This window comes from Poecilia reticulata, chromosome 1 (genome assembly GCF_904066995.2).
Source record: "Poecilia reticulata chromosome 1, P_reticulata-male-v2, whole genome shotgun sequence".
Classification (NCBI taxonomy): Eukaryota; Metazoa; Chordata; class Actinopteri; order Cyprinodontiformes; family Poeciliidae; genus Poecilia; species Poecilia reticulata.
In genome coordinates this window covers 10,461,049-10,479,581 of record NC_088830.1, presented here as the reverse complement: position 1 = coordinate 10,479,581, position 18,533 = coordinate 10,461,049, and the positions used below count along the sequence as shown (strand labels likewise).

The window sequence follows — 18,533 nt, the reverse complement described above, 5'->3', positions numbered from 1 at the left end:
ACCATGAATTTACTCATGCAATTTCTTAACTTATTAATGTAACAAAAGTGCTAGTCCAGCACTAGAGCCAGGGTGTCAGACTCATTTTAATTTTGTGCCACATCAAGATTACAAATGTCCTCAAAGGACATTAGTAATGAACTCCTACCACCATCACCACCGTCAGCATAAAGTTAATGTACAAATGAAGTTCAGCATGACCGAAGGGATTATTTGAATCAAACATTCTGAACTCTCCTGAGTCCAGCATTAGGAAGAACAACCCTACACAGTTCAAGGCATTTCGTTTGAAAAGGTTTTGTGTTGCTCTGGCTGTCATTTGATCCCACAGATAACAGTGAGACATTCTGCTCCATAAAAACTGCCTTGTGTGTGTGTGTGTGTGTGTGTGTGTGTGTGTGTGTGTGTGTGTGTGTGTGTGTGTGTGTGTGTGTGTGTGTGTGTGTGTGTGTGTGTGTGTGTGTGTGTGTGTGTCACTAAAGGTGTACCTCAAGGTTCATTCTTAGAACCTTGTTCACAATCTACATTTCTGATCTGTGTGCAAGCTTCTCAGATCCCTTGTACCATTTTCATGCAGATGATTCTGTCATTGTCACTCAAATCCCACAGGTATTTGAATGTCTGCTATCTGCTGTTGATGCAGAGCAGTCATCTCATGCAACTAAAACTGGTTTTAAATGGTATAAAATCCATGCTAATGCATTTTTCACATTCATCCATCTGATATCAGATGGTTTTTGCTATTGGGAAAACGCTTTGGTTATTCAGCAAACTAATTGTGAGGATCACTTGAAAGCTTTGATCATATGGACTAAGGTTACTTGTACTCCCACTTGTAAATAAGGTGATGTTGTAGTCATGTCAAATGTTACAGCAAATGTTAATTACAATAAAATAAATCCTTATACTGTATAAATAATGCGGTCTGGCAGCTATGTTGCTGCTACAAGAGAAATTTGACCAAACTGTTTTGTTGTAGGTGTTTTTCACTTCATAATTGTGAAGTGGTTTTAAAACAGTTTAAGTTTAGCTGGGAGTTGTTAAATGTTTCTAGAATGAACTGGTTAAATTTCTATTATATTTGATCAGAAATTAGTTAATAATTGTTATGAACTCTACAAACATCTTTTAGTTTACAAAATATTGACTCTTATTTCAATTATTTTGATGACTGTTCCTCCTTACTGTCAGGAAATGGGATTGTTGTTGTGTCTTTCCTAACACTTCCTGCAGGTATCCACCAGAGGGCGCCAAGGAGAACCAGCTACAGGGATCAAGACTCATCTCCAGCAGGTGTGCTTTCACCAAAGATTAGATGAGAACAAAACGCAGCTAATACACAACATTGCTTTATCAGACTTTACCAGAAATAACCAACGATCTTGCGAATTTTTAATTCTGATAGTTGTAGTTGAGCAAACATGAATGATGAAATTGGAGTTCAACCTTTTCATAGTAGAATCAGATAGCACTTATCAGACAATTATCTTTATATTATGGTGTAATTTATGGTCAAGAGAGGCGATTGGTCAAAGGGTTTAACGCGATGAGGAGTCATGGGATGCAGTGTGGTAGAAATGACTGGCTGAGGTAATTTGTGTGTTGTGTTTTGATTTGACTAAAGACTTAGTTTGGTTCAATTGAATCTGCATGAATGAGTAGAAATTGATTAGTATTGAAGCTTATAGATGAGGAGTTGGAAAAAATATCCATCATTAATGGGGTAAACATCTCAAAAATGAATTCACTTTTCGTCTTAAAGAAACTAAATTTCAAACAGTGCTGCTGCTGTTTTTCTGACCATTAGCTAATTAGGAAAATAAGCATTTTGATAAAAAAAAAAAAAAAAAAAAAAAACATTACTGCCTCATTTTTGTCACTCTTCAAATTATCCTCTTTCTTTGACAGGTAGGAAGATAGAAATACAATTCTGAAAAACTTTATTTCAAAACTTTAAGCATTGGCAACATCTTAAAACGTAGTTCACAGACAACGGTACCCCTTACCCAAATGAATAATACATGTGACATTCCTACAAAAGCAGGCGTGCCAACAACTAGTTTATAAATATTTATAGCCTCAACTGGTTCTTCCAAAAAAAAAAAAAAAAAAACCTTGAAGATCTTCATTTGCACGTAACGTTTATACAGATATGCACATTCTTTGCCCAGTCACCACTGCAACATTTGATGGGTGACATTTCAAATTCACAGTTTTACAAAAGCAGGACCCGCGTGTCTCCACTGACGACGACTTGAGGCGAAAACGGGACTCCGGTTTTATAAAGAGGCCGCAGATGGCAGCAGGAAGGCAGCAGCAAACATCAGGCACAGCGAGAAGATTTCTGGCAGCACCAGCTGGCCTGCAGAAGCTCCTGTAGAAATCATACAGAAAAATGCAGATTATTCAGGAGTGAGAATCACTTAGCGTGGCTCTGCAAATTTTTATTTGTATTTTTTTGAGATAATGATTCTATCTTTTTAAAACCAGATCGTGTACAAACAGGTTTCACAGTTTGCATTTCCATGATTCCACATTTTTCTCAGACCTGTATGGTTTAGATTAACGAGCAAACACTTTGACTAAAAAATCTGTAAATTCAGCAAGTTTATTACAACTATACAGTCCTTCATTTTTTTTTTTTTTTACCACAAAAATCGAAATAGCTGACATTAGAAGATGTCTAATTTCTCTTTTCAAATAAATGTGGAACCCACGTGGTACTATTGGAGGTACTTACTTGTACATGTGGTGCTTTCTTTAAACGGGCCCATCAGCTCACTGGTTTTGACAGAACTTAGAAAAGTTGCGCTGACATCCCCTTTAAAGTACACAGAATCAGACAAAATGTTATCGAGACATTTGTTGGAAATTTTCACTGTACTGATAAATTGAATTGAATTGGAATAAATTTAATTAATTAGCTGTCCTGTGCTGCACTGTGTAAACCCTCTGTATAGACGCCGCTCTGTTTCCCCCCCGGCGAAAGAGGAATGGGCTGAAAATGAGACGCACCAGACACTCAACTCCGGCGTCGGGTTTCTGAGCGGGTTTTGGAGGATTTCTAAAGATATTCAATGCCAGTAATTGTTCATTGTCCTGATTTGGGGACTTACAAGCTTCCCAGTTTTAGCATGGTAGCTTTAAGCACCAATAGGTCCATACGGTACCTTAAATTTGAAAGTAAATACATCATCCTGAAAGCTGCCATTTTCCCAGCTACAATTTACATCTATTGTTAGTGTTACAGTCATTTTCCTTCATCTACTTTTACTGCTCGTGTTGTTGTTTTCAGTTCAGACAGGTTCCAGAGGTAAAACCCTTTTTTGTTTTCAACAGCGACTAATTGCTTGACGAAATGCCATCACAACAACTTGAATACAACGAGTCGGAACATGTTGACGTCGTTACATCACCGAATCAATACTAACCTGCAGCAAATATGAGCTGTTTACCCACAGTTAGTAATAACCGGAACAACGTCAACATGTAAACATCCGAGATGCATTTTGACTGTATTAAACGTGCAGTCTCCACACACTACAATGTATCTGATTGGGATTTTTATCTGATCAACAAGTGCTGCATGTCTACAAAGTGGAAGAAAAATGATGGTGGTGGTTGTTTTCCGATATCTTGTCAAGTAAAAAGGATAAGGTTGTGTGTGAGAAATTTACAGCAACAATCGGAAAAGCAGCCAAAATATTCATAGCAAGTCTGGATTAGTTGCAGACATCTACAGCTTAAGTGTGTTGACAAAACAACTACAAGCTATGCACTCCACAAATCTGGCTCTCTGGAAGCGCAATCCTGACAGAAAGCCTCAAGTTTGAAATCAACAAGCCAATTAGCAGACATAGCAAACAAATGGATGTCACACTTTCTTTGCATTTGTAAAGTAGCTTAAAAGCTACCAATCTTCCTTCCACTTCAGTGTCCTGCATGACTTTGTGGTGGTTTATCATATAAAATCTCAGTTAAGTTTATAGTCGTAACATAAAATCTCAAACGGTTTCAAACGGTTTAAGGGGTGTTGATACTTTTGTAGGGGGAATTATTTCTGGCCTTTTGACTTATTTAAATAGCTTGTCTGATAATCATTGGTGCGTTGCAAGTACAACACAAAGAAGACGCTGCGTTTTTGGACACTAATGTCGTTTTCCTACTTACCCGACACCATAAAGTTGACAGTTTGGCACTGGCCGTTTTCTGTAATGTTTGTAGAGCCGGGCAAGATGGTTATCCTCGCCATTTCTGCCTGCAGAACATTTGCGACTCTCCTTCGGAAATCATACCTGGGTATAAATAGAAATGAATAACTTTTAGCCTTGTGAGTAGGCCTGTCACGATAACAAATTTTGCTGAGCGATTAATTGTCTAAAAAATTATTGCAATAAACAATAATATTGTTTTAATACCTTTTGACACTGATTTAATGGAAATGACTAATAATGCACGCTATTTCCTGCCATAAATAGATGTGTGTTCTCAAAAGAACACATAACACTGGAACTGATAAACTAAATAAACAAAACAACCAAAAATAAAATGGATTCGCAGTCTCCATTAACAAAAAACGTACTTGAATAAAAAGTAAACAAGATAAAGCCAAAGCGGAAATAAATACTGCATTCAACCAAAAGAGTGCAGATTATGAAGTCTGTATACTATATTGCCCTTCAGTAATCACTAGATTTAAATAGAGAAGATGGGCACATCCGACAACCTGATGCAATAGTTCACACTACACGATTTTTTGCCCCCATTTTCCCCTTTAAGATAATCTTAGATCGATGGCCAATCTAAGATTGTCGCTGGTGATTTCGTAACCGATCATCCTGCAGTGTGATTTAGATCGTCAGATCTAAATCAGGGGTTTTCCCCGACTGGGAGCTTAACGCTGAATGTGACAGGTAGCCAATCAGAAGATGGGGATTCTCCTCTGCGCTTTCTGAGGGGAAATTACGAAGGAGAATCCCAAACAGCTGACATGGACCCCAAGTCCAGCTGGACATTGGAGATGATTTGTGGAAACATTAATATTTATTTAACATTTCGTGCAAAGAATATAGAAATGACAAGGAGAGGAGTTGGAGCCAAATTGCTACCGCAGTTGATAAACCCGGTAACTTTTCAGCTGTTCTTCGTTAACGTGACATAAATAGGTTATAATGATGTTCATTCAGTCAGGACTTTACGCTGACTCTAGTCACATGCATCACAGGTAGATTCTAATAAAGCATTGATTAATCCCTGATATTAAAATTAGTTAACTGGACTTGTAGCCATTATTTTGGGCTACAAGTCCAAAATAATGGCTGTTAGAGGCTGACAGCCATTATTTTGGACTTGTAACCCAAAATAATGGCTGTGTGGCTGGACACCACACAGCACGATCTAACCGTAATACCTAGGATTTCTGTCGGCTAATGTGTTGTCTCTCAGGTTTTGAAAATGGGCCGACAACTCGTGTGCGCTGGACATTACACTAAGGAAACGAGGAAGGGAGGGTCAGTGGAGAGCACCGGAGTTGAACCTTTTTTCATTCAGTGTCATCAACAGAAAGAAAAAAGGCAGGAAGAGACGATAAAGCCGATAATTAAAATGAGCTCGATAGGTTTAATTTATCGTGCGATTAATTGATTTATCATTTATCGCGACAGGCCTACTTGTGAGAGCAAATAACCAAATTCAGACCAAAAACAATAATTTTCTGAACTGTTCACTTTTTCTCAAAACTGAACCAAAAACTCAACCAAACATAGCAAAAGTTTAACCCATAAATGTGTGTTTGTACTAACATGACAATGATCCCTTTTGTTTCCAGATTTCCACTTTTTGCTTGCAATAAAAACATTAAAGTTGCATATTGCACAACGTCTATCTCTGCATACTTCCTGATTTAACTCGGTTCTTGTTTGAAGGAAACCTAACTCAGTCTCTACAGCTGTAACAGAACAAGAGATTCAAACTGGAACTCAAGACAATAACAAAATTTTTCAAACAATGCAATTTAGGAGTAAGGCATAAAACTAGCTATATGTTAGATAATTTCTAAATGAATTTAAATAGACAGAATGAGTGTTTTTAGAGATAATCCTGTTTTCACCAGGTGAATCCTGAGAGAAATCAGAATAGTTTGTTACTCACCGGCTAAAGGCGCTCACATTGGGAAAGGTCTGCTCTGCGAACTGGGATTCTGGGAGGATGTCGGCACATGCAAGGATGCTGTTACCACTCTTCAACACAAAAGACCTGTAGACAACTTGGATCAAAAATAGAATATCAAGTCAGACATTTTACTAAACGCAACAAAATGAATAAAAGCTAGTGGAAGATGACATGGTGAATGGCAGAAAAGGATTGCTGTACATGACATGTACATGTCTGTTGTACAGACCCTCATTTGCAGTCGTCTCACCTGTGTGGTCTCCTGACAGCTGGATGTTACTGTCAGAGTAAACTTCTCTCCCAACCAGGCTGACATTGCCTTGTCTTTCAGAAAACTCCCCCACCACACAGCTCAGCTGGTTTTGGAGTGAACAGCTGGAGCTCTGGAAGAGGAATAGAAATTATAAAGTTGAATATCCAATTACCACGAAAAAAGAGCACAATGAGTACCTGTAGTCCGAGATTACAGGTACTCACCGTACCTGTCATCAGTACTATAAAAAATACTTTATATACTTTATTTCCACAAATTGCTGTAAGTAATTTTCCTCTTTACAAAAAAAAAAGTGTCATTTGAAGTGATTGAAGTATTTCTTATAAGATATGATAAAAACTGGAATGCTCTTAGTTTGCTGCTGTTTCTGTTGGGATTTGGGTTTTTTCTGTGTTCTGTTCCCTGAGGGTCTCTCTGGTGTCCTGTCTCTTCTCCTTGATTGTTTCCCAGGTGTGTCTTGTTCCCTGATTACCCTCCCTGTATTTAAGTCCACCTGTTGCCTTTGTCTCTTGTCGGGTCCTTGTCAATAGTCGTATGTCACAGTTGTACTGGGAAGTCCTGTGTTGGCGTAAGCTCTCATTTGTCAGTTCTTAGATCAGTTGCTGCCAGTGCTGAGCCTTGCTCTCTGCTCTGTCGTGCTGCCAGTTTTGTGGACTGTTCTGAGCTAAATTCTCATCATTAAAATCACTTTTTCATCTGCATCCTGGGTCTGCCTGCGTTCTACTCACCACCAACACCACACCTCATGACAGTTTCTTTAAGCAGGGGGTCATTTTAGGCTAAAGTGTTCCTCAAATTATCCTCAGATTGAATTTATTTACATCTGATGACGTGTCCCCATTCCCAATCATACCTGCCAATTCTCCCGTTTTGGCTGGGAAACTGCCGATATTTGTCCCCTTTTCCGCCGTGCTCGTGCTCCCGTATTATTATTTTCCCATAAATATCCCGTATTATGGCGCCCCCCGCTTTTACGTTGGTGCCTCTCCCCATCGGTGTCACGTTAGTTTCAGTTATTTTCAAAGTAGCACCGGACGGCAACATTTCCCATATATTCTCAAAGTCAAAACAGGTAATGCCCCCAACAGCCCGCCTCACCTGTGGTTTCATGTTGAAGGGGTTGAAAGTGTCACCCACGCTGGCGCACAGGCCGCTGGTGGCATTCACACGGTTGCTTGCGATAAACAGGGAGGCCTCAGGAATCTGTAAGCATATTTAAATTACAAACCATGTTTCCGCAGCATTTATTTGTCGCATTGATAGACATAAATACAAATACTCAAATTATTAGGAATAGCAAACAGACACTTAGATACTCCGATCAGTAGTATCAATAACTTGCACACTATTTGGTGTCTTATATTGTCGCCCCTGAAAATGCCTAAGAAAGTTTATGTTATCATAGGATTTTGACATTTTTTGTGCTTTTCTGAAACTTTCAGTCCCCGATATTAAAGATAGTGGTAGCAGAAATTTGTCACCTTGACTAGTTGATTATCTGGGTTATACAAGCAATACTAATCCATCTAAAAGAAGGTAAAGTGACAACACAAACGGCACCAACTACCGATTTTCATTCATATATGTAAGAACTGTGTTTAACTCTATTACCCTTTACTTACACTTTGACTTGCAGGTGACTTAAGGTCCACATGCAGTGTGACATCACTGCTACTCCCATCAGGAAACATCTGCTGGCGCTTGAAGGGACAGAAACCAAAAGTGTCTGACATTAGTAGACATACAGATTATTGCCAACTGAATAAAGTGACTTATACAGAGAAACTCATGTGATGTGTGGATATCCGTTTTCTTTTTAGTAATTGCTGAGGCACTTCCCAAGTTATTTGGCCAGACCAGAATAATCTCATGTTGTCGTTTCCTCCTTGATAGCTCTGTGGAGGTTTAGGTGTAAAGCAAGACTCAGTGTGGTGCCTCTGGATGGCAGCTGACAGAAACAGCTGATATCAGGGTGAGCCTCAGAGTTTAGTGAACATAAATTCAGTTATGCTAAGCTAAGCTGAAGCCATGCTTCCATGTTTCCTGTCTGTTTACTGCCTCTTTTCCGTCAGGACGCTCTTTGAGTGCCTGTTATCGTCTTTCCCTCATTATCAGCCTTCTAAATTTTGCACCTGATGAATTTGGATACCACTGAATCGTAGTATACCCTAAAATTCCTCTGTACATAGTACAGAGGAATGTATCTCTTTGTTTTCTTCACAGAAGAGGCAGGCTAATGCAATTTACATATTACTTACATAAGATAAAACATATGCTGTAGCTTGGGATTAGAAGGTGATAAATTCAAGTGTGTATGCGCACACTTTACTGCCACAGAACATCTCTTATACCTGTTTCGGGCCTAAAACCACGTGAGCCACAGCTTGCACATTTTTTCTTTTGTGGTGCAGAAAAAAAAACTAAATGCCCGTACAATACGGTTTTGGCTGTGGTTCTCAAACCAAAGACAATACAGAATTGTCTGAAATCAGACAATTTTGGCATCCCGCAGCAGACAAGGAGCAGATCAGATAAAGGTAATTATGCGTTTTTTACCAGTGTGATTGTCCCAGTCACTACTCCATTAAATGTAGCCTTGGCAAGTGTCCATTGTCCATTTGTATTTGTGTCTGATAAGACATCTGCACACACCATCCTGTAGAGAAAACATAAACATCTTCATGAGATGAGCTTGAAATAACCAAGCCCAGCAGGTTCAATCCTGTTGGACTTTTTGTGTTACAATATTTTGGTTAGTAGTCTTCTCTAAAAGAGAAACATACAGTATCTTAGTATTATAACACAAAACACCCATGACTAAAAGATCATGGCTTGAGAATTCACACAGGTACCCTCAATGGATTGGGATGATATGATGCTGTGGCCAGATTAGGGTGCATCTTGGATTTCTCTTTCATCTGTAAAGGCATCAGTGTGTTTTTATTTTACACCTTCCTGACACTTTTTCTTGCCTTTTTCATTTCATTAAATGTTTTCAGGAGGATAGGTACTTCTTGTTCTTTGGAACTTTGAACCATTGATCTTTTGCACAAGGAATTTGTAGTTAGAGTGAAAATGCTACTACCCAGTTCTTTTTAAGAAGAAGGAACCTGTGGTAATACTATGCAAAACATTTCATAACTTGTACCTTTCTGTTTCCTTATTATCAAACTTGAATGCTTGTTGGTTCTTACCGTGATCCATTGGTGTAGTGGACTACGACAGATCTTCCCATGATGTTGTAAGGTCCAGTAAGCGGCATGTTCGGGTCCATGTAGACAGCGTTAAAGTTATTCTGGCCAGTAAGCATCCCAAACTTCCCACTGATGTCCCCTATCTCATATTGGTCCACGGTGCCCACACCGGGTGAGGGAGAGCTAGATGTGTTCCAGGCCAGTGGGTTAAAGTGGCCAAGGATATTTGCATTTGAGCAAGGATCACTGCTGCCAACAATAATGGGCAAGATGTGGACATGGTAGCCTCCAGCTAAGGACTGCAGGTTTTCTAAGGACACAGTGATTCCTGTAGGGCCTTGAGGAACAGCTTGTGAGAATTTCACCTGGCCTCTGGATGATACACGGCCAAACCATGTCCCTAAACTAGCTGTAGGGACCCGGACCTCAGTAACATTTGCACAAGCGATCCTCGGGCCTCCCCTTTCTGCTTCATGGATGACCACAGAACGACCAGTAATGCCAGATATGTCTAACCAGGAAGTCACGTCAGTAAAAAAGTGTTTGGATTTCACGCCGCCTATGTTGGTGTCAAGATTAATGGTGGTATGCTTGTTGGCGAGGTCGCCGGCCTCACAACATAGGGGGCAGGATGGTTTGCAGTGAAGGGCGTAGCTGGTATCAGTTGTGTTAATCTTAAAAGGATTCCAGTGGCCTCCTGTTGTGATACACCTCCCTTTGTCATCATCCCTCTCTGAGCTAATGGGGAATACATGAACGTGCCAGTTATGGTTTTGAGTTGTTATTGTTGTGGGATCTCCGTACGACAGATCCATAAAGATGGACACATCTGACAAAGGATTGTTCACCAACTGAGTAAAGATAATCTTTCCCACCACAGGGGTCTGAAATGTGGCACTGGCTACTGTCACTGCACCAGGATAGCCAATGCTGGCACACGCGTACCTGTCACCACCGACCAGGTGAATCACAACTGAGCGACCTACAATGCTGTTCTGTCCAAAAAGAGGAAGGTTGAAGTCAGTGAATGTCATTTGAAATGTACTTCTACCAGAAAGAGACATATGTTTGCCACTCAGGTCACCTATCTCATACTTGTCATGAGTTGATCCAGGCCCTGCAGGGTATGGTGGAGAAGTTGTGTCAACAGCAAACGGATTCCAGTGTCCACCCACATTATCATTTGAGCACTGGCCTGACCTGACTGAAGGGACGGGGAAATTGTGGACGTGGTAGGGGCCAACTAATTCCCTTAAGTTTGTCAGATTCACGCTAAGCTGTGTCACGTCAAACGGTGAAGCCTGACGGAAGTTGAAATATCCACTGATTCCTCTCATGTTCATGACAGCTCTGACTTCTTTCTCTGGTATGTTGTATACCTGAGCACACTTGTAACTGGACCCCACCTTGAGAAGAAGATACGAGTACTCTGTAAAGCTACTAAAATCCAGACGGGATTTCTGAGGACTCGTAGGGTTTCCGACTTTCACACTTCCCAGATTTGTTAAAGATGCTTCATCTAATCTATCAAGCAGTATGTTACAATTAGCTGCTGTACTTGTGGATCCAAAGATGTTGATGCTGATTTCTGGGGCATTCACCTGACCAATAGTCACGAGGTCAGCAAGAAGCCTAGGGTTGCCATTATTTACATTAGCACGTATGTAAATGTTACCAGCAACAGACTCTGTGAATCTCGCCTGGCGAGTCAGTTGTGTCTGACCTCGACTTACAACTGTGCATACTTTAATGCCGTCACATGTCTCCAAAGACACTGACAGGTCATCCAAGTTTGATTTTTGTTCAAAGAGAAGTGACACATTGATGGGAGAGGCGGAGGAAGGATTGGCAGTGAAGGTGAAGACGTTGACACCAATGTTTGCCTCAGAGCAGGGTTGAGCGAAGTGGCCGTACATGACGGGAAACACAGTGAGGGAAATGTTTACTGCAGCGCAGGATCCTGCACCTGACACGTTTAAGGTGGCTGTCTGGTTGTCAGAGTCAAACTGCACTTGGCCTGTGACTCCTCCCATGTTTAAAGGTGCTAGAAATGTGGCACAGGAAATGAAATCTGAAAAAAACAAGATAAGGAGGAGACCTATTAACAACCATTATCTAACCCTTTGAGTCTTACCATTGCTTCATTTTTAAGAGGTACCTCTTCAATATGTGATTAGTCTGTTTTTTAATAGTTATGGGATCCATTGTTATTAATAAACAATGAATGAAATCCACTGGTTTCTTTTGTCGAACTGTTTTAACATGATTAAATATGTTCAAAATTCCCTAAAAGCTTTAACATTTCTGATAAGACCATTTCACGTTTTCAGTATCCATCTAGAGAGAACTTAGTTTCTTCATATGCCTTGCAACAAACTGAGGGTTGGATTTCAACCACTGTCTGCAATGTAATTTGTTTTTCTAAGACATACTGAAAGTTTGTAGATAAAACTGAAACTATGTGAATACAGTTCCTACATTCAACAGCACAATGTGAGCGTAGGCTTAAAACACTAACTTAAGAACATTTACTCTTTAGACGTATGTCAAGGGGAAAAAAACTCTTCACATAACTGACCAAATGGTAATACTCATTTAGCTAACTGTATCTTTTTGCTGAATTTAAATGAACCCATTTAAATTTAATGGAATCCATTTCAAGTGGGATTTATAACCAATAGCTGCAATGATCCAGCAGATATAGAAACAAAGCTTTTGGTTTCATCCTAATCTTATCTGAAGCTGTATGAAGTAAAACAGTGGGGTCCGATTTCAGACAGGGGAGGGTCAAGTTCTGTATGCATTAGAGGTTTTCCTGCTTCAACGCACCTGAATTCCCTCCAAAGCATTTCGTCAAGTTCTGCTGAGGCCTGATAAGGACCCATTCATTTAAATCAGGGGTGTGGAACCAGGGGAACATCCAAAATATTCAGAATATTGACTCTTCTGGATCAAAATTTCACTTGATAATTCACCATTACACACTGACTAAACCACACATTCGCTTCATTTAGGACGGCATGCTGAGAAAATATGCTTTCGCTGCAATGTCGATATAACATAGGCCACCGAAAAATTTTGTATGGGATGGAGAAATTATTTTTTTTTTAAATCAAGTATGAGTCAGGATGTTGTCTTTATTCTAAACCCAGTTTCATTTGCTGTTTACAAAAGCCCTGTTTTTTTTGTTTTTTTTTTAGTAAATAAAAGCAACACATGATTTAACATTAAAAAAAGTTTTTAATTCAGTATGATGTCATTGCCGGGAGTGAGGTATCATAGCCTCACTCCCGCCTCCACTCCCAAACATTCAAACACATCACTCAGGAAAAAAAGAAAAGAAAAAGTTATTAACTTGTGAAATCTAAGTTCCTATTTCCAGTGAAGATGATACCTCACTAATATTTTCTCTTATTGGTTTCGGAATGAAACACAGAGATGAAGTTGTTTGCAACATGACAGATGGGCTTCTTTGTTAATACTTCAGTTTCTCTTCTACATAACATGTAGAAGCCATATTTTAAACACTGTGTCCACAATGTAACCCAGATGGTTTTGTTTGTCATTTGAAATCTAGGTGAAGGATCCTTTTCATTGATGCGGAAGGAGTTATCAATTTAGAGAGTTTCCCTGTGGCATCAAGTTGAGCTGCGTTATCACAGCAGCGAGTTTTCATCCTGAAAACTGAGGGGATGATGCAACAAATGCACGGCTCTCAGAAAAAAGTTAAACATTACAAACTACTCATTCACAGTTTTGAACCAAAAGTCTCCGGACACGTGCCGCCGAGTGATAAGCAACCAAAAAGAAAAAAAAAAAAAACGTCTCTCAGTAAATAACAGTTGTGAAATCCTCTGCATAACCCATGATTTAAAACAGTTCGGAGTGACTTAATTACTGCTATGACTCGCTTTCAAAAGACAAAAAAAAGAAGAAGAAATTGACTCACCCAGTGCAGCAAACAGCAGGGCCGCTCTGAAAAGGCACATTTTGGCAGAGACGTTACAAGCCGAATCCAAACCTCTCTGCAGACATGTGAGCTGGGATGTTCAAGGAGAGCAAAATGATGCAGAATCTGAACGTGTGACTCTATAAAAGCAGATCAACTGTGGCTGTACTGTGCAGCCTCCCCTTTGCTTTTTTTTTTTATATCTGGGACAGCCTGTGATTGGCCTGCATGGTAAAAAGCCTCCTGAGGGGAGGGAGGAAGAGGAAACCGGCGGAGATGGCATACATCTGCTTTGGTTAAAAATAGAGGTGAAGGAGGAAAAAAAAACAGCTGAAGAGTTGAAGATTCCCCCCTGAGAGATTCATGCTTTAAAATGTAATAATAATAATAATAATAATAATAATAATAATAATAAAGGCTTTCAGTTTACTCAAGGTTTGTCTTAATGTTATGTTTTTTGTATTTTAAAAATATATGCAAAGTTAAAAGAAGAACAGAAAAGGAAGCTGGTTTCAAACTTGAGGTACAGTTTTGAATTTTGCGTGAGAAGCTGCCGAAAAATGAAATCCCACGTCTGCATTTGAGTATGGTCGAAAACATCGCGGTTTTAATTTCATGAGCATATATGAAATTAAAAGCGAAGCAGAGAAGATTCTTCAAACAACAATTTGTACCCATGCTAGCACTGAACGTTCGGAGGACGTCCGCTGAACGTCCGCTGACTGCGTTTGATCGACGTCCAAATGAAACGCCATTGGTCGACCGGAAGACTTTGAGTTGAACGTCTGCTGGACGTTCGTAAGGACGTTTTCCGGACTCAAAATTGACCACCATTAGACTTTCAGCGGACTTTCAGTTGAATGTCCGCTGACAACTTTTAGCGGACATTAGCATTTTATTGGAAAATAAAATGCTATATATGGTTCTTCTAGGCCAGCGGACATTCGCAGTAGGTCAAAATAAAATGCTATATATTCCAAGAAAAAAAGTTCGCAAGGTCTTCTAAAAAATGTATTTGTTTTACAAAGCCTCGTCCTCCTCATTGGGATGGTCATTTCCCATAGCTGCTGTGGTAGCGCCATAGTCTTTCCGATTCCTTGAGTGCTTCAGCCAGTCTCACCAGAGCCTGGATTTCTATGTCCTTCAGTGATTCTGATCCCTGGCTCTTTCGTATAGCTCCTAAAAAAGGCATACAAAATAATTTTTCAAAAACCGGGAAGTGTGCATTATCAAGAAATAATATGATCATAATGAGATTGGTGTGCAAGACAAAATAGGAAAAGCACTATCACCAAGTATCTACATTTCACACAGGATGTCTTGAAAACCAATCTGGATCTAATTTTGAGGATGAAAAGTACACAGACTTATACTCACTAAATATTACAGTCAGCAACTGCTTGTGAGCAGACAAACTTCTCTTCCCCTTTCACCCCAGGAAGCTGTACTGAGACTGTTCAAGATGATTTTAGGCAATATGTTGTAAACTGTAGCTCTCAAGTCTTTCCCTCCAATTACAGCCAAGGCATTTACCTTAAAAAGTAACACAAAGAACTTAAGTCAATATTTACACAGTATTGCACTTGACAGCAGATTTACTGTGAAGAGAGACTAATTTCTTTTCTAACAGCGCCTGATTCCAGCTATTTGTTCAGGGTTTCCAGCTCCTCTGGAGCAGAGGCCGGAAGGCTGACCTCATTCAGTGACTCCCAATCTTCAGCAGGAGAAGTGGGAGCCATTCTGGTGAGAATTGCTTGCAACAGTCTCCGGTTTTCCAAAATCCTCAGCTTCAGATCCTCGTAGGCTTTGGTGTTCTGGTAGTTGTCATTTGAAAAATAATATTTTTATACAGACAGACATATATATTCAGGAAAGTAACCATGTGTTGGTATTACGCAATTAAATGAGTAAACACCTATGACATACAGGACAGTTGATGCCTCATTTGCATATAATTTTGTCTCGTTCATGCTGTCATATTAAAATCCAAAAATGCCTTGCGTCTACAAATAAATAACTAAAATATGACTATACACACACTCAAAATGTGCTCACTTTATGTGTAACGTATTAATAATTTACCTGGTAGAGGAATTCCCAGTTGCTGGAGGAACTGGATGCATTGCGCGGGCCACAGGAGTGAAAGTGGTGGAGCTGGTGGCATCATTCGAGTTGGTGAAGGTGTAGGAGATATGATGGACTTTCAGCTGGAATTTGGTAGCACTGGAGGAGCTGGGCCCTGAGGGAGGCCTTTTCTTGATTTGAGTCTTTCCTCATCCTCATTCTCAGCATCAGAATAAACCAGAGTACGCCTGTGAAAAAGTAAAGAAAAATCATAAAGGTCAACATGATGTTTTTTCTATTAAAGCAAGTTGTGTGCCTTAATACTTGCCTACCTACATTTTTGAGTGGCTTATAATTCTGTAGATGATACAAATGTTTTCTAAAACAACATACATTGAAACAACACAAAGCAGCCCAATTCAAGGACTAAAAAAGGACTAAGAAAACTTACTTTCTTTTTCTTTTCCTCCTACCCTGCTGTGCTTCTGTTTCCGCACTAGTAAGCAGGTAAAATTAAGACAACACAAAAGACTGTTCAACGCATCCATTTGTTCAATTTATAACTCTGCTTACTGCCTGTGGGTCTCTTAGGCATAAAATACAAGGAGTAAACATTTCTAAGCAAACATTTTATGAGATCTGTACTAACAGTGCCATACAGAAGGCTTTCTGCTCCCTATTTTTTCATGATGTAGCACAAAGAAGTGCGAAAACATGAAGTGGCTCAAATATTGCCAATATTGGATGGTCGAAGTTTCTCATATTGTTTCATAACCATAGCGGTAAACCTTTTCAGATCTCCGTTGCTGACATGCCTGCTGTGATCTTTGTGATGTTGTTTATTCACCGATGCTCTCCTTCTGTGGAGGGCAGAGAATGTGTTCTACATGTACAATACAAGTCTAATTTCACCGTTTTAATATTTGCAGCTCTGCGGTTTAGGGGTTATAATGAAATTGAGAACAATGTGACTGAAAGAGGAAGTGACATCCATGTTGGTGTAGTAAGCCCAGGAGGAGACCCACAGTGTTGCGTGGATCAAAAGCATGTGAAATCGTCAGTGATTCCCTCTCCTCTTTGACTAAAATGTGCTGTTTTTGCACTCAAGCAGTCTTGAAGAAATAGGTTGAATTCATTTCAGATGAGTTAAGCATTAAAAATCAAAACTGCTGATATAATTTCAGATTCATCTAATGCTATTAAATGTTTTTTTTATTGCCATCTTTGCATTTTAAATAAGTAGTATTTATCCCATGTGGTCAAGTGTCCCTTGTGCAAGTCAATGACCAGAGAAGGGAGTGTTTCTGCGTCGTGCACCAGATGCAGAAACAGTCTGCTAGAGAGATAAGAACCAGAGAGTGGGTGGTTGTCTTCTTAGAAAGGGTTGTGTTGTTTGCTCTTACCAGAAAAACCAGTCCAAAGTCTTGGTCAACCCTAATTGACTGAAGGATACAGAGTTGAACAAAGACTGTGAGCACAGTGATGAGTGTCCTCCTTCACTGATGCTCCCTTCCCAAGAATCAATATTAAAATATACATAAAAGAAGAAAGAAAAAAGTTCTCACATTTTCAGACGTTTATATGACAATATCCAGAAGATTAGTATCTGCTTTAATGGTTTTAAGATTTCAAAAAGGCAAAACTAAAAAAAAAAGAAATGTAAACTTTTTCTAAGGTGGTTTCCATCTTTAGATAAAACTGTATTTTCCTGAATCTTTTTGAGGATGTTGAACCATGCTTTCCTGTTTCAAACACAAATGTGTCAAATGAAGTTAGACTTTCATCCATTCATGACGTAGTTTTAGGCAACAATCAGTGTTATTGAGTAAGTAAAAAAATGTTTTCTGTCATATTTGGGATTTCTTATTATGAAACAATTGAAATTCCCCAAACACCATAAGGTGAAGACTGTAGACTTTTGGCCTATATTATACATGTGGAAGTAACTCTTAAGTACATATTTCAGAAACAAACAGCCAACGTTTGCCATGTTTCCACAGCTCAGGTTTTTGTTCCCGTTTTACTCACACATTCAGCAGCTTTCCTGTGACTAAGCATGTAAGGAAAATGGAGAAAAATTGTCCCCCACCCTTTCTAAGAATATCCACCTGATGTCCGACAAAATACTCATAAACCTCTTCGACAGCCGGGAATAATTTTCAACAATCCTGCTTTACCGCTATGATAAAAAGAAGAAGAAATACTGAAGAAACTCTACCAGGTTCTGAAATCTGGTAGAGTTTCTGAACCTTGTCGAAGGGAGTGTTGACCACAAGAGTTCAGAACAACACACCACGCAATCCTCCTGGGCAATATATGTTAACACAAATGGAAAAAAAAGAGAAAGAAAAACAGCTGCTATCTTTGTACTGAGTGTATTCTTGTAGAGCTTTTGAACAATTAATCTTTTCTCTTACGGAAAAATTGAAAGCCTTTATGTGAAAGTCTGAATTTTGGGGCAGCTTGTTTGTACCCCCACCCCCGTCCAGTCCTATTATCTGGGTTGGTATAACTTGTGAAATGTTTCCTAACAAGAGTTTCAGGTGAGGTGTGGAAGCGTTCGAAACCCCCTGAGGTGTGGAGATTGAAAGGTGCACTGAAGAGTTTCCTTCATTGTCCGAAGTGATAGTGTTGCCGACATGAAAAGCGCCTCTCCTGTTTGAGATGCTTGATTTAGATTAAACAGCTGGGTGTTGGTAGAAGAAGCTGCCTCTCCTGTGCTCTGCCGTGCGTTTGCTGCTGTTTTACGTCAACTACGAAGAGCTCTCCGCGCTCTTTGCTGCACTTGGCTGCACTTGGCTGCATAAAACTTGCTGCTTAGTACTTGTTTCTGTGGTTTTATCTGATTGGACCAGCAGTCGTTTAAAGGACTGCGGAAAAA

General features: G+C 39.6%; 1 protein-coding gene across 1 annotated transcript; it reads right to left on the bottom strand.

The window, feature by feature from the left end:
• Window positions 1–1,923: 1,923 nt before the first annotated feature.
• Window positions 1,924–13,781, bottom strand: LOC103465164 (uncharacterized). Its single transcript, XM_081605187.1, has 10 exons — window positions 13,589–13,781; window positions 9,640–11,710; window positions 9,002–9,101; window positions 8,068–8,145; window positions 7,544–7,648; window positions 6,422–6,554; window positions 6,151–6,265; window positions 4,171–4,295; window positions 2,741–2,821; window positions 1,924–2,374 (listed from the first exon to the last, which is right to left on the bottom strand). Exons 1-10 carry the CDS (start codon window positions 13,626–13,628, stop codon window positions 2,280–2,282), a joined length of 2,943 nt encoding a protein of 980 aa, XP_081461313.1. The 5' UTR covers window positions 13,629–13,781; the 3' UTR covers window positions 1,924–2,279.
• Between the last annotated feature and the right edge of the window lie 4,752 nt (window positions 13,782–18,533).

Bases quoted from the DNA above. Each gene is read 5' to 3' on its own strand.
- LOC103465164 (XM_081605187.1), bottom strand. From the start codon at position 13,628: ATGTGCCTTTTCAGAGCGGCCCTGCTGTTTGCTGCACTGG. The intron at 8,146-9,001 runs GTAAAAAACGCA...TGTCCCTTCAAG, and splicing joins TGACTGGGACAATCACACTG to CGCCAGCAGATGTTTCCTGA. The intron at 4,296-6,150 runs GTGAGTAACAAA...ATTTATACCCAG, and splicing joins AATGTGAGCGCCTTTAGCCG to GTATGATTTCCGAAGGAGAG.